This window comes from Oncorhynchus kisutch, linkage group LG18 (assembly GCF_002021735.2).
Source record: "Oncorhynchus kisutch isolate 150728-3 linkage group LG18, Okis_V2, whole genome shotgun sequence".
Lineage (NCBI taxonomy): Eukaryota > Metazoa > Chordata > Actinopteri > Salmoniformes > Salmonidae > Oncorhynchus > Oncorhynchus kisutch.
Genome location: NC_034191.2, coordinates 66,025,788 through 66,041,977, shown reverse-complemented (window position 1 = coordinate 66,041,977; position 16,190 = coordinate 66,025,788). Strand labels below are relative to the sequence as shown.

At 48.1% G+C, this 16,190-nt stretch overlaps 2 protein-coding genes across 2 annotated transcripts in view; one reads left to right on the top strand and one right to left on the bottom strand.

Moving 5' to 3' along the window:
- Positions 1-446: 446 nt before the first annotated feature.
- Positions 447-16,190, top strand: part of ankrd33ba (ankyrin repeat domain 33ba) — a 45,864-nt gene continuing 30,120 nt past the window's right edge. Inside the window, exon 1 of the mRNA XM_031796501.1 lies at positions 447-1,585. Within this exon, the coding sequence (XP_031652361.1) occupies positions 1,163-1,585 (423 nt within the window). The 5' untranslated portion in view covers positions 447-1,162. The remainder of the gene's footprint in view (positions 1,586-16,190) is intronic.
- Positions 6,698-11,365, bottom strand: LOC116354808 (uncharacterized). Its single transcript, XM_031796500.1, has one exon. The coding sequence runs from the start codon at positions 11,353-11,355 to the stop codon at positions 6,763-6,765; it is 4,593 nt and encodes a 1,530-aa protein (XP_031652360.1). The 5' UTR covers positions 11,356-11,365; the 3' UTR covers positions 6,698-6,762.

Here is a 16,190-nt window from a genome sequence, read left to right as displayed (position 1 = left end):
TAGCAAGCAGACACACAGATCCACAGGCCATTTAACAAACACAATACCACTGTCTTGGATTGGCATCATGAGTTGATGGAACCTTATTAAACATGGATTGGTCAGTGAATCAATAGTCAGTTTACTTTAACTTGGCTTGTTCTACAAGTGTGAAAATGTGAAAAGTGGTTGTATGGTTGAATCAAGGATGGATATCTGAACTGTTGTGACTGTTCTATGGAGTGTCTGAGTCATTCACAGTGAGAACTAAGGTAATGTAGGGGGATTTCCTGACAGATCTCACATCATCCAAGAAACAGAAAATGTACATTTGAAACCGCAGAATGACTGCACAGACGTTTTACTTTGCTTTTGCATGAAAGGGTTGCAATGGGGTTGCCCCCATTTAGCAAAAATGATCATCTCAAAGTATTTCTGATGTCAACATTTCAGACAGAGTGGAATTAATCTGCTCAAACGAAAACGAAATGAGGGAGGGCATGAGGGGAGAGCCATGGAGAGGAGGGGGCAGTTGGCTACGAAACTAATCGGATTATGGGACTACAGTTTATCGAGTGCCTGTTTTTCTACTCTACGCGTTAGCTGGGTGAGTGAGGCTCTTTTACTTTGGGTACTGCGTGTCTATTGTTTTCTGTCCTAATGAGGAACACATTTTTTTCCCGTACTGATGATGACATAACAAGAGTTGGCGTAACTCTCGGTTTACTTCGTGTCGGGAAAGGGGGATGTTGACTGTTGAATTGCACTTTAAATCACGAACATTTAATTTTCTCACTGCTCCAGACGTGATGGAAAAACTTTCTGTGTTTTATAAAATGAACAAAAACAATCAACTTTTGACTCCGGTGAAGGCTACAACCCGGTGTAGTTTAGGTTGGTATTCCAGGGACAGCGCAGCGATATGATTTCATGTTAATTTCTCTCTGGGATGCTGGAGTTGGACTATTATCAAGGGAATATTCCTCAACGGAGTAGGATCAGCAGTTTGCCTGTTAGATCACATCACAACGAGTTGCCAAACCTTCACTGTCATTCCATTTCCAGGCTCTTTGCAAAGTTCAACTCATACTCCGCGTTGATGTTGGAAAAAACGTCCACGTGCTCTTCGCCCGAGATCCCCCCGTTCTCCCCCCCCGAGGAGGACAGCCACCTAGGGGGTTAGATGGTGCTGATCACGGATGAGAGAGACGGAGGTGGCTCCTCTACTACGGTCCGAGTCAAACAGCAGCAGCAGAACCCCAAAGGCGCCAGCGGCATCGCCCAGGTCCATCCGACCATTACCGAGGAATCACCGTCCTTATCAGACGATGACTCATACCTCGGGTCCTGCGAGTCAGAGGGGGATGAGTACGAGGAAAACGACGATTTCTCGTTATTACCGGACAGTAAAAGTATCGCTTCGGACGACTCCTTTTACCCACCGGACGATGTGTTCGCGGACAACGAGCGGACCCCCTCTCCACCGAGTCCCGAGCCGCTGACGTTCTTCCAGGCGTGTTGCACCAACAACGCCACGATAGTCCGGATCATGATCCGACAAGGTGTGGGGGTAGAGGAGGTGAGGGAGACGGATAAAAACAACAGGGTAAGTCGGGTTAAATGTGCCCATATGTTCTGTGTCAAATATATATTTTTATCGGAATGTGTTCTGTTCTAATGCATTTCTATCCAGTGGCTTGTGTTCCTGTCGTGGGTTTGGAGATGAGGTCGTTTGGCACTGCCTTGTACACAATGGTGCGTGCGGTGTGAACTCACCTGTGCGTAATTACGCATGGTCAAAGTGCATATCCAAAGTGATCAACTGTTGTATATTTGTTGAAGTACGTCAACAGTTATGTATTCGCTCATGTATGTCAGTGTGTCGAGGGGTTAAACAAATATATATTTTTTTAGTTTTAAGAACATGTCAGCCACAACAACAGTAATCAGATGCTTCATATAACTTGGCCATTGTAGCAGATATTTCAACTTTGAGAGTCATGATTAACATTAGATCCCAAAGTTAAACCTATTCTTCCCATCCAAGCTGAGCTGAGTTGCTAAAGTAGTTTGTTTGTCAGTAGAATCAGAACCAGAGCCACATCTCATATTAGTTTTATTTCCTTTCACGTGTGTCTGCCCAGGATTTATGGGTCTTGAGAGAGGAGCCTGAAGTTCTGATAGTTATAATTACAGCAACAGGAAAACACGGAGTCTCTCACAGTCAGCAGAACAACCGGCACTGTGTGTGTGTGTGTGTGTCTTTATGTGTCTGTCTGTGTTTTACTGTCTGTGGATGGATTCAGGGTACCTGTGAGAGAATCAGTGTAATATAGGTTTGCTTACTGACTTTCTAATATGAATCTCCCCACTGTCAATTAAAGGCCTGTACTGTTAAGACAGTGTTTTACAGAGACTCATGAGAAGAGCGTTCTCATTTAGGCCTACAGGCTGTCCATTACAAGTCAATAACTGCTTTATAAATCTCATAGTAATAATGTATGTTTGATTTGACAATGCAAAGAGACCTGGAATACCAAGCAGGTAATACATGCTCTCAGTTGGATGTGGCTGTGTATCAATGATATATATAAACCCTGGATTGCTGATACTATGTATTGGCCATTGAGAGGCTTTGAAGCCACTGTTCGGCCATATTGGCACTCCCCAGTAGGAGCAGTCCTCCATAGAAATGATTGGAATTCTACACTACTTCAATTAAATGTTTCAAGGGCAAGATGACATGTATTTCATATAATTTTTTTGTTGCTGTAGTGGGGACAGTATCATTAGTCATCTCAAAAAATTATAATACAACATATTGTTTACACTGGTGAGGAAGTGCCAAGATGGAGGCATCGTGGCGTCAACACAGCATCCCTTATTAGCCATCTAATGTATACATAATGGTTCCCAAGTGGTTTTGCATTATTGTTACGCCACATGGTGTTTTCAGTGTCAGTATGACTCACCAGATACACACCAACAACACAGAGAACTAAGAGGAACTGGCTGTAAACCACCAGTTGGACCCTTCATTTGAATTGATAGACACTTTTAAAACCACTAAAGACCAACTCCCCTTTGAGTATTCGTGCCTCTGTATGTTGTTTAGTTCTCACTGTGAATCTAAACATTTGCACACACACTCACTCACTCATCTGGCAGTGAGCGAGATCAGCCTTTATCAGATTGTACAGAGAAGTGGTCATGCAGTCCTCTCTCTGTGTGTTATCAATGATGAGGTCACAGGACCTGAGGGAGGAACAGTGTGAATTACATAATCAGAATTGTAACGGCATGATGCCGACAGGCTGTCTCTCACTGCCTGGCCTTGGGACTGCTACTCATCTGCTCCCATGCTGCAGCATTCCTCATCAACTCTCTCGGTGTGTGTTGGTGACGTTGTGCCTGCATTCCTCATCAACTTTCTCGGTGTGTGTTGGTGGCGTTGTGCCTGCATTCCTCATCAACGCTGCCTGTCGAGGAATTCTTATGATAATTATGGGTATAATAGGAAGAGAGAAATGTGTGTGGATATCCTCAGTTGGGAGAGAGAGATGGAGGGAGAAAGACGGACCTTCGTTTTAAGAGTGGGTGATAAATCTCATTACACTGGGACACAGTCCTGTCTCCTGTCTGCTGTTCATTACACTGGGACACAGTCCTGTCTGCTGTCTTGTGTTCATTACACTGGGACACAGTCCTGTCTCCTGTCTCATGTTCATTATACTGGGACACAGTCCTGTCTCCTGTTTCATGTTCATTACACTGGGACACAGTCCTGTCTCCTGTCTGCTGTTCATTACACTGGGACACAGTCCTGTCTCCTGTCTGCTGTTCATTACACTGGGACACAGTCCTGTCTCCTGTCTTGTGTTCATTACACTGGGACACAGTCCTGTCTCCTGTCTTGTGTTCATTATACTGGGACACAGTCCTGTCTCCTGTCTCATGTTCATTACACTGGGACACAGTCCTGTCTCCTGTCTCATGTTCATTACACTGGGACACAGTCCTGTCTCCTGTCTGCTGTTCATTACACTGAGACACAGTCCTGTCTGCTGTTCATTATACTGGGACACAGTCCTGTCTCCTGTCTCATGTTCATTATACTGGGACACAGTCCTGTCTCCTGTCTGCTGTTCATTACACTGGGACACAGTCCTGTCTCCTGTCTGCTGTTCATTACACTGGGACACAGTCCTGTCTCCTGTTCATTACACTGGGACACAGTCCTGTCTCCTGTCTGCTGTTCATTACACTGGGACACAGTCCTGTCTCCTGTCTTGTGTTCATTACACTGGGACACAGTCCTGTCTCCTGTCTGCTGTTCATTACACTGAGACACAGTCCTGTCTGCTGTTCATTACACTGGGACACAGTCCTGTCTCCTGTCTCATGTTCATTATACTGGGACACAGTCCTGTCTCCTGTCTGCTGTTCATTACACTGGGACACAGTCCTGTCTCCTGTCTTGTATTCATTACACTGGGACACAGTCCTGTCTCCTGTCTCATGTTCATTATACTGGGACACAGTCCTGTCTCCTGTCTTGTATTCATTACACTGGGACACAGTCCTGTCTCCTGTCTTGTATTCATTACACTGGGACACAGTCCTGTCTCCTGTCTTGTATTCATTACACTGGGACACAGTCCTGTCTCCTGTCTGCTGTTCATTACACTGGGACACAGTCCTGTCTCCTGTCTGCTGTTCATTACACTGGGACACAGTCCTGTCTCCTGTATCCTGTCTGCTGTTCATTACACTGGGACACAGTCCTGTCTCCTGTCTCCTGTCTGCTGTTCATTACACTGGGACACAGTCCTGTCTCCTGTCTCCTGTCTGCTGTTCATTACACTGGGACACAGTCCTGTCTCCTGTCTCCTGTCTGCTGTTCATTACACTGGGACACAGTCCTGTCTCCTGTCTCCTGTCTGCTGTTCATTACACTGGGACACAGTCCTGTCTCCTGTCTCCTGTCTGCTGTTCATTACACTGGGACACAGTCCTGTCTCCTGTCTCCTGTCTGCTGTTCATTACACTGGGACACAGTCCTGTCTCCTGTCTGCTGTTCATTACACTGGGACACAGTCCTGTCTCCTGTCTGCTGTTCATTACACTGGGACACAGTCCTGTCTCCTGTCTGCTGTTCATTACACTGGGACACAGTCCTGTCTCCTGTCTGCTGTTCATTACACTGGGACACAGTCCTGTCTCCTGTCTGCTGTTCATTACACTGGGACACAGTCCTGTCTCCTGTCTGCTGTTCATTACACTGGGACACAGTCCTGTCTCCTGTCTGCTGTTCATTACACTGGGACACAGTCCTGTCTCCTGTCTCCTGTCTGCTGTTCATTACACTGGGACACAGTCCTGTCTCCTGTCTCCTGTCTGCTGTTCATTACACTGGGACACAGTCCTGTCTCCTGTCTCCTGTCTGCTGTTCATTACACTGGGACACAGTCCTGTCTCCTGTCTCCTGTCTCATGTTCATTACACTGGGACACAGTCCTGTCTCCTGTCTGCTGTTCATTACACTGGGACACAGTCCTGTCTCCTGTCTCCTGTCTGCTGTTCATTACACTGGGACACAGTCCTGTCTCCTGTCTCCTGTCTGCTGTTCATTACACTGGGACACAGTCCTGTCTCCTGTCTTCTGTTCATTACACTGGGACACAGTCCTGTCTCCTGTCTCCTGTCTGCTGTTCATTACACTGGGACACAGTCCTGTCTCCTGTCTGCTGTTCATTACACTGGGACACAGTCCTGTCTCCTGTCTGCTGTTCATTACACTGGGACACAGTCCTGTCTCCTGTCTGCTGTTCATTACACTGGGACACAGTCCTGTCTCCTGTCTCATGTTCATTACACTGGGACACAGTCCTGTCTCCTGTCTGCTGTTCATTACACTGGGACACAGTCCTGTCTCCTGTCTGCTGTTCATTACACTGGGACACAGTCCTGTCTCCTGTCTGCTGTTCATTATACTGGGACACAGTCCTGTCTCCTGTCTGCTGTTCATTACACTGTGTCACGTAGAGTAGGCCAGATGGCTAAACTGGATATCCTAACCTCTATAAAAATAAAAAGATGGCGGAACCGCAAAAGTTCTTCTGTGCAAAGGTGTTTATTTACAAGTGATTCCGGAACAGAAAACAACAGTACTGCCATCAACGTCTACCTTATGGGACAGCTTAACAACAATGCTGCCCCATCCACAGCTCAATCCAAAAAAATCCCCCTTAGAGACTGGAGAGAGGCTCCTTTTGTAGGGCTAGCCCCTCCCCTCAGAACAATTAACCCTAATTAATTAATTAACAATACAAACCTACATTTTCCATGAACTAAACATACTAAAGGATATACATTGCAACACGGTTTTAAACAATATCACAACATAACATTTACAACATTACATCACTACTGATAATATCTTTCAATATGCCCATATGCATTAATGAGCCATTTGGGACAGGCACTATAAAGCCAACCCAATTCCCTTAGCTCGGGTCCTTTTCCAGCATACCCAGAAGCTACAGAGATGGAGAGAGAGGAACAGAACAAACAAACAATGCGCTCATCCACAACATTGATAAGTATTATAATTATTGTATCTCTCAAATATGAACATTGACAAGTGTGAAATGCATGCACCAAGACAGAAGTTAAATTGTGTGTCGACCCACATTGTTAACTTATGGTATAATGGCGCAGGGAGGAGTGATGAATATGTGTATATATAAGAACCAAATGCTGCCCGCGGCCAGTGACGGACTTCTACGTCACATTACCTTCCTCCTCTCCTGAAGCGACCATGTTCGGGAGCCTTGATAGGTAGTCCGCAGTAACGTTCTCTTTTCCTGCCTTGTGACGGACACAGAACCTGAAGGGCTGGAGCTCCAGATACCACCTGGTCACACGAGAATTCCGGTCCTTCATGGTCTGGATCCAGGTCAGTGCTCTGTGGTCCGTGTGCAGGTCAAATTCCCTCCCAAGAAGGTAGTAACGGAGGCTATCTAGGGCCCACTTTATAGCCAGGCACTCCTTTTCGATTGTAGAATACCTGGTTTCCCTGGGCAACAGCTTCCGACTCAGGTACAGCACAGGAAGCTCTTCTCTTGGCTCCCCTTGGGCCAGTACAGCTCCAATTCCTACAGCCGAAGCGTCCACCTGCACAAGAAATCTCTTCTTAAAATCAGGGGTCTGGAGAACAGGGAATGAGCACAGTCGTTTTTTCAGTGTCATGAAGGCTTCCTCACACTCCTCAGTCCACTTCACAGGGTTGCTGGCCCCCTTCGAAGTGAGGTTGGTCAGAGGGACAGCGATGGTCGAAAACTGTGGAATGAATCTCCGGTACCACCCTGCCAGACCTAGGAAGGACTTCACCTGTGTCTTGGTTCTGGGTTGAGGGCTATTCCTGATGGACTCCACTTTCTCCACCTGAGGCCGAACTTCACCCTTACCCAGCTGGTAACCCAGGTACTTTGTCTCCTGTTTCGCCCACTCACACTTCAGGAGGTTAAGCGTGAGGCCTGCTTCATGGATCTTCCCCAGGACGCTGCTAAGATGCTGTATGTGCTCCTCCCAGGAGTGGCTGTAGATCACCACGTCATCCAAGTAAGCAGCACAGTAATCGTCACAGTCCTGGAGGACCTTGTCCATCAGCCTCTGGAAAGTCGCAGGGGCCCCATGAAGGCCAAACGGCATGACCTTGAACTGGAACAGGCCCATTGGCGTCCGGAATGCAGTGTAGGCCTTGGATTGTTCATCCAGGGGCACCTGCCAGTACCCTTTGCAGAGATCCAATGTGGTGATGTAATGAGCTCTACCTATTCTCTCCAGTAAGTCATCAATGCGGGGCATGGGATAGGCATCAAACTGGGAGATGGCATTCACCTTACGGAAGTCCATGCAGACGCGCAAAGAGCCATCCTTCTTTGGGACAATGACAATAGGGCTGCTCCATTCACTTGAAGATGGCTCGACAACATCCATCTCTATCATGGTGTGGACCTCTTCCTTGAGGGCTACCACCAGCCTCTCAGGCACACGGTAAGGATGCTGGCGGACAGGGTTCTGGCCAGGTTTCAAACGAATGACGTGTTCCAGGACTTTGGTTCTTCCTGGTCTCTGACTGAAGAGGGCCGGATACTTGCCAAACAGCTGCTTCAGCTCATCTTGCTTGTCTTCTTCCAGGTGAGCCAGTATGACTTCTGCTCGTTCTTTCCATGCCTCTGTGACCCCATCCGACTCATCCTCTTCTACTCTGCGGACCAGAAAGGACTTTCCTTTGGAGAGTTCCTCTTTCTCCTCCCAGGCCTTGAGAAGGTTCACATGGTAGGTTTGCTTCTTCTTACCCTTGTCCGGGTGCAGCACCTCGTAGGTCACTGGGCCCATCTTCCTCCCGATTAGGTACGGTCCTTGCCATTGCGCAAGGAGCTTGCTGGTAGATGAGGGAAGGAGGAGCAGGACTTTCTGTCCTGGCTCAAACTCTCTGTGGCGAGCGTGCTGGTCATAGCCTCTCTTCTGGGCCTTCTGGGCTTGCTGAAGGTTTGCTCTAGCTTCCTCTCGGTACCGTTCCAACCTGTCTCGCATCTGGAGGACATACTGGACAATCCCCTGTCCTGAGGTAGCTACTGGGGAACCTTCCCAGCACTTCTTCAGCAGGTCCAGTGGTCCTTGCACTGGCCATCCATAGAGGAGTTCGAATGGCGAGAAACCTGTCGATGCCTGAGGCACCTCCCTGTAAGCAAAAAGCAGAAAGGGTAACCACTTATCCCAGTCTTTACCAGTGTCAGCCACAAACTTCCTCAGCATGTTCTTGAGCGTTTGATTGAATCTCGCTACGAGCCCATCCGTTTGGGGATGGTAGGGAGTAGTCCTCAAGCCTTTAATGCCCAGCTGTCGGTGGAGTTGAACCATCAGTCGCGAGGTGAAGTTTGTCCCTTGGTCCGTCAGGATTTCATCTGGGATTCCTACACGAGAGAAGAGCTGAACAAGAGCACTGATTATCTTTGGAGTGGTTATGGAACGGAGTGGGAAGGCTTCTGGGAACCGGGTGGCATAGTCACAGATCACCAATATATACTTGTAACCTGCACTACTCTTCTCCAAGGGTCCAACAATGTCCATTGCAATTCTCTTGAATGGGGTAGAGATAACTGGCAGTGAACATAGAGGAGCCCGTTCAGACCTACGGACAGCACTGGTTTTCTGGCACGTGGGGCATGATTTGCAGTATTTTTGTACATCAGTATACATGGAGGGCCAAAAGAAACGGGAGCCTAGCCTAAGATAGGTCTTATGTTGCCCTAGATGGCCTGCCCATGGAACTGTATGTGCAAGGTTGAGAACAAGTGGTCTACAGGTAGATGGCACCACCAACTTCCTGCTATCTGCCTCTGACCCAAGGTAGAGTATGTGGTTGTCTACTGTGTAAATCCCCCCACATGAAGATTGACTGTCCCCAGCTAAGGCCTTGTCAAACAAACATTTCAAGGTTGCATCAGACTTCTGCAGTGTAGCAAAATTTTGTGGAACATCCCATTGCACCTCTAACCCAGACACATCAGCAACAGGTACAGGGGTTCCCACATACTTCTCAAGACGCCGCTGGCGGCGTGACTTTCTGGGCCCTTTGGTTCCCCCCTCGCACAGACTATCACACAAGTCAGGCAGAGGTTGTAAACCAGCTTTGGCCTGGGCACGAGTGACAACTGAACATGCCATCTGAACATCAGACTGGCAAACTGACTGCTCATATAGCTGACCCCCCACACTTCCCAACAGATCAGAGAGTACAGGCACATCCCTCCCCAAAATCATCTCAAAAGGTAGCTTCTCCATTACCCCAACTTTGAGGAGGTATTTCTGACCCTGAATCTCAACTGTGAGCTCAGCTGTGGGCTGCTGTGACTGGTCACCATGGACACATTGGATCAGTGTCTGATGACCATAATCAATGTCATTAACAGGTACATTACCTTTTCTGATCAATGACAGGGAACTGCCGGTGTCAATCATTGCAGTAAGACTTTTACCATTCACTTTTACAGGTACCAAGCATGACCCTTCCCGAGTCTGTCTATTCTGAACACCATCCCCCTCTCTGGGTACATAACAGTAACCTGAGAGCTTGGATTTACGTAGCGGACACATTGAAGCTTTGTGCCCCTGCTGCCGGCAGTAAAAACAGGTCAGACCCCTCCCATCAGAGCGAACTGCATGATCCCTTACCTCCCTCCCAGACACATAACCCCCAGAGTTACCTCCACCATCTCTGGCGTTTCTGATGTCCCTTGTGTCTCTGAGACTCCTTGGAGCGGGTGCTGCAGGTTGTGGTGGTCCCCCTTTACGTGCATTAAGATACTGCAGTGCAAGCTTGGCCGCCATAAGCCCGTCCTTGGGCTCGTGCTCTCGGACCCAGGTTCGAATGTCGTGTGGTAGAACTTGTAGAAGTTGCTCGAGGATGATGACCTCCCCGATTTCGTCCTGTGTCTTCTCCCCCGGTCGAACCCATCGTCGGTAGAGACCCTTGAGGCGGTGGTACGTCTCTGTCGGCGACTCACCCGATGGCGTTGATGCAGCTCTGAAGCGTTGACGGTAGGTTTCCGGTGAGATGTCAAACTTCACCAGCAGCGCTTCCTTCAAGCCCTTGTAGACATTGGCCAGCCCCTCATCCATTGCTGTGTAAGCCTCTAAGGCCTTGCCCGTGAGCAATGGGACAAGCCTGCAGGCCCACTCTACCTCAGGCCACTGCCACGTCTTAGCCATACGCTCAAACCTCAGCAGGTAGTTTTCAATGTCCTCCCCCTGCTGGTATGAGGGCATCTTTGGCTCCTTCCTCAGGAATGCTGGAAGATGGACGTTAACACTGCTGGACTGGTCTCCTGGTGCTGGCCTCATTACTGCTTGGGGTGCCTGCTGTGGAGTTGAAGTCCCTGCTGCATCGAGCCTTTGTCGTCCTGGTGTTGGAAGACCCAATCTTGGGCTCTCACTGACGAGTTCCGCCTGGTGGGGAGCTGTGAGGATAGATTGGTGTAGGCCACGTAACTCCTGCTTGAGGTCTTCGTCCCTCCTCTCAAGGCAGGTGAAAAGTTGCTGAAAAAGGGTTACCATGGTTGGGTGTGGTTCTGGTCCCCCAACTGCTCCTTCAGTCAGCAGCTCACCCAGTTCTGGTTGTCTTTGGCCCCGCGGTCGGGCTCCTAGTTTCTCATACTTGACCTCTTCTTCACCAGACGATTCCATGGTATTCCACCCCGGTTCAACTTCAGGTACCTTTTCTGACAGTTGATGCTGTTGCTGAGAACGCAATCCTGTACGCATTCCTTTACCTCTCTTGTTGGAATTCACTGATTTGCGGTACGCCATCCCACCACTGCCACCATATGTCACGTAGAGTAGGCCAGATGGCTAAACTGGATATCCTAACCTCTATAAAAATAAAAAGATGGCGGAACCGCAAAAGTTCTTCTGTGCAAAGGTGTTTATTTACAAGTGATTCCGGAACAGAAAACAACAGTACTGCCATCAACGTCTACCTTATGGGACAGCTTAACAACAATGCTGCCCCATCCACAGCTCAATCCAAAAAAATCCCCCTTAGAGACTGGAGAGAGGCTCCTTTTGTAGGGCTAGCCCCTCCCCTCAGAACAATTAACCCTAATTAATTAATCAATTAACAATACAAACCTACATTTTCCATGAACTAAACATACTAAAGGATATACATTGCAACACGGTTTTAAACAATATCACAACATAACATTTACAACATTACATCACTACTGATAATATCTTTCAATATGCCCATATGCATTAATGAGCCATTTGGGACAGGCACTATAAAGCCAACCCTGTTTAAGCTGTCCCATAAGGTAGACGTTGATGGCAGTACTGTTGTTTTCTGTTCCGGAATCACTTGTAAATAAACACCTTTGCACAGAAGAACTTTTGCGGTTCCGCCATCTTTTATTTTTATAGAGGTTAGGATATCCAGTTTAGCCATCTGGCCTACTCTACGTGACACACTGGGACACAGTCCTGTCTCCTGTCTGCTGTTCATTACACTGGGACACAGTCCTGTCTCCTGTCTGCTGTTCATTACACTGGGACACAGTCCTGTCTCCTGTCTGCTGTTCATTACACTGGGACACAGTCCTGTCTCCTGTCTCCTGTCTGCTGTTCATTACACTGGGACACAGTCCTGTCTCCTGTCTCCTGTCTGCTGTTCATTACACTGGGACACAGTCCTGTCTCCTGTCTCCTGTCTGCTGTTCATTATACTGGGACACAGTCCTGTCTCCTGTCTGCTGTTCATTATACTGGGACACAGTCCTGTCTCCTGTCTCCTGTCTCCTGTCTGCTGTTCATTATACTGGGACACAGTCCTGTCTCCTGTCTGCTGTTCATTATACTGGGACACAGTCCTGTCTCCTGTCTGCTGTTCATTACACTGGGACACAGTCCTGTCTCCTGTCTGCTGTTCATTACACTGGGACACAGTCCTGTCTCCTGTCTCCTGTCTGCTGTTCATTACACTGGGACACAGTCCTGTCTCCTGTCTCCTGTCTGCTGTTCATTACACTGGGACACAGTCCTGTCTCCTGTCTGCTGTTCATTACACTGGGACACAGTCCTGTCTCCTGTCTGCTGTTCATTACACTGGGACACAGTCCTGTCTCCTGTCTGCTGTTCATTACACTGGGACACAGTCCTGTTCCTGTCTCCTGTCTGCTGTTCATTTACACTGGGACACAGTCCTGTCTCCTGTCTGCTGTTCATTACACTGGGACACAGTCCTGTCTCCTGTCTGCTGTTCATTACACTGGGACACAGTCCTGTCTCCTGTCTGCTGTTCATTACACTGGGACACAGTCCTGTCTCCTGTCTGCTGTTCATTACACTGGGACACAGTCCTGTCTCCTGTCTCCTGTCTGCTGTTCATTACACTGAGACACAGTCCTGTCTCCTGTCTGCTGTTCATTACACTGGGACACAGTCCCTGTCTCCTGTCTCCTGTCTGCTGTTCATTACACTGAGACACAGTCCTGTCTCCTGTCTGCTGTTCATTACACTGGGACACAGTCCTGTCTCCTGTCTGCTGTTCATTACACTGGGACACAGTCCTGTCTCCTGTCTGCTGTTCATTACACTGGGACACAGTCCTGTCTCCTGTCTGCTGTTCATTACACTGGGACACAGTCCTGTCTCCTGTCTCCTGTCTCCTGTCTGCTGTTCATTACACTGGGACACAGTCCTGTCTCCTGTCTCCTGTCTCCTGTCTCCTGTCTCCTGTCTGCTGTTCATTACACTGGGACACAGTCCTGTCTCCTGTCTGCTGTTCATTACACTGGGACACAGTCCTGTCTCCTGTCTGCTGTTCATTACACTGGGACACAGTCCTGTCTCCTGTCTGCTGTTCATTACACTGGGACACAGTCCTGTCTCCTGTCTCCTGTCTGCTGTTCATTACACTGAGACACAGTCCTGTCTCCTGTCTGCTGTTCATTACACTGGGACACAGTCCTGTCTCCTGTCTCCTGTCTCCTGTCTGCTGTTCATTACACTGAGACACAGTCCTGTCTCCTGTCTGCTGTTCATTACACTGGGACACAGTCCTGTCTCCTGTCTGCTGTTCATTACACTGGGACACAGTCCTGTCTCCTGTCTGCTGTTCATTACACTGGGACACAGTCCTGTCTCCTGTCTGCTGTTCATTACACTGGGACACAGTCCTGTCTCCTGTCTCCTGTCTCCTGTCTGCTGTTCATTACACTGGGACACAGTCCTGTCTCCTGTCTCATGTCTCCTGTCTCCTGTCTCCTGTCTCCTGTCTGCTGTTCATTACACTGGGACACAGTCCTGTCTCCTGTCTCCTGTCTCCTGTCTCATGTCTCCTGTCTCCTGTCTCCTGTCTGCTGTTCATTACACTGGGACACAGTCCTGTCTCCTGTCTCCTGTCTCCTGTCTCCTGTCTGCTGTTCATTACACTGGGACACAGTCCTGTCTCCTGTCTCCTGTCTCCTGTCTCCTGTCTCCTGTCTCCTGTCTCATGTCTCCTGTCTCCTGTCTCCTGTCTCCTGTCTGCTGTTCATTACACTGGGACACAGTCCTGTCTCCTGTCTCCTGTCTCCTGTCTGCTGTTCATTACACTGGGACACAGTCCTGTCTCCTGTCTCCTGTCTCCTGTCTGCTGTTCATTACACTGGGACACAGTCCTGTCTCCTGTCTCCTGTCTCCTGTCTCCTGCACGAATATCTACACAATACTTGTGTTCTTTTTTTCAGTGCAGAAAATCTCTCTGTTTTATCACATTGGTTGTGCCAAAGCAAAATAGGAATTAGAGGTTATGGTTTGAAATATGTTTTCAGTTTGCTTAGCCATAGAAATAAGGGACAATGTTTTCATCCATGAAATGATCTGCTGTATCAGGAATGACAATCTTAGCTCTCTGTCAAACTGTCACCAAAGCTCTGTTTTGGGTTTGTGTCTCTCCGGGTGAGGCATGTCCTATCTAATATCCTCTGGTGTCACCGAGGCCAGCGTGACGCAATCAACTACTATCTGGCTCTAATTTACACCAAAAAACACATGTTTAATGTTTTAAAACTGTTGAAATATTAAAGAAATGAGTTACACACGTATAATTCTGTTTGCTATTGTTGTAGTTTCGAAGTTGTGAAATTAAAAAAAATGGATCTGGCCAGCTAAAGACAAAGCACAATAAACAGGCTACTCATGGTATAGTAAGATGGTACCATACAGTAACTGTACACGGACATAGTCAACATCCTGTCTAGGGGGTTAAAGGTCACCCTCTGGACTGGACACAACCCTGATGACTGAGATAACCTCTGACTCTAGAGAGGATGTTCAGACTACATATTAACTGGAGGGACAACAGGACAATAATGTTTATTTACAGTCAACATAACACATGCATTCTTTCATGAGCTTGATTTATTTTTTAGAAATGGTTCAAACTTGAACATATCTTCAACATAAACACATGCTCTCGCAGGTTCTCTCTCTCTCCCCTGCTCCCTCTCTCTCTCTCTCTCCCCTGCTCTCTCTCTCCCTTTCTCCCCCTCTCTCTCTCCCCTGCTCCCTCTCTCTCTCTCTCCCCTGCTCTCTCTCTCCCTTTCTCCCCCTCTCTCTCTCCCCTGCTCGCTCACTCTCTCGCTCTCTCCACTCCACCCTGTTCAAGACCAGGGTGGAGTGGTGGGCCAGGTATACATTAGGTTTTGAGGCACAGTCTTGTTAAATGCTTGCATTCACCCGTTATATGGTGGCAGGGTGAATGTAACGGCATTCAGAGGTGGAAGAAGGATCGGACCAAAGTGGTAAGTGTTCATGATGATTTATAATAGAAACAAACTGAACACTGAAATACAAAACAATAAACCATGTGAACAAAGTGAAAACCGAAACAGTACCGTGTGGCAACAAACACTCACACGGAAACAAACACCCACAACTTAAAGAGAAACCCAGGCTACCTAAGTATGATTCTCAATCAGAGACAACTAACGACACCTGCCTCTGATTGAGAACCATACTAGGCTGAACTCAAAACCCCAACATAGAAAAACACTCATAGACTGCCCACCCCAACTCACGCCCTGAACATACTAAATAAAGACAAAACAAAGGAAATAAAGGTCAGAACGTGACAGTGAAAGTCTTTTCGTGGTAGCAGTGTGGAGATAACCACTTGTGTGTTGGGGAATATGGAAGTCTCTCTCTCTCTCTCTCTCTCTCTCATCTCTGTATCTCTCTCTCTCTCTCTCTGTATCTCTCTCTCTCTCCCTGTATCTTTCTCTCTCCCTCTTTCTCTCTCTCTCGGCTCTCTCCCCTGCTCTCTCTTCTGCTCTCTCTCTCTCTCCCCTGCTCTCTCTCTCTCTCTCTCTCTCTCTCCCCTGCTCTCCCTCTCTCTCTCTCTCTATCTATCTCCCCTGCTCTTTCTCTCTCTCTTCTCTCTCTCCCTCTCTCTCCCTCTCTCTCCCCCTGCTCTCTCTCTCTGTCTCTCCCTCTGTCTCTCTCTCTGTCTCGCTCTCTCTCCGTCTCTCTCTCTCTCTCTCTCTGTCTCTCTCTCTGTCTCTCTCTCTCTCTCTCTCTCTCTCTCTCTCTCTCTGTCCCTCTCTCTTCCCTGCTCTCTCTCTCCTGCTCTCTCCCCTGCCCTCTCTCTGTCTCTCTGTCTCTCT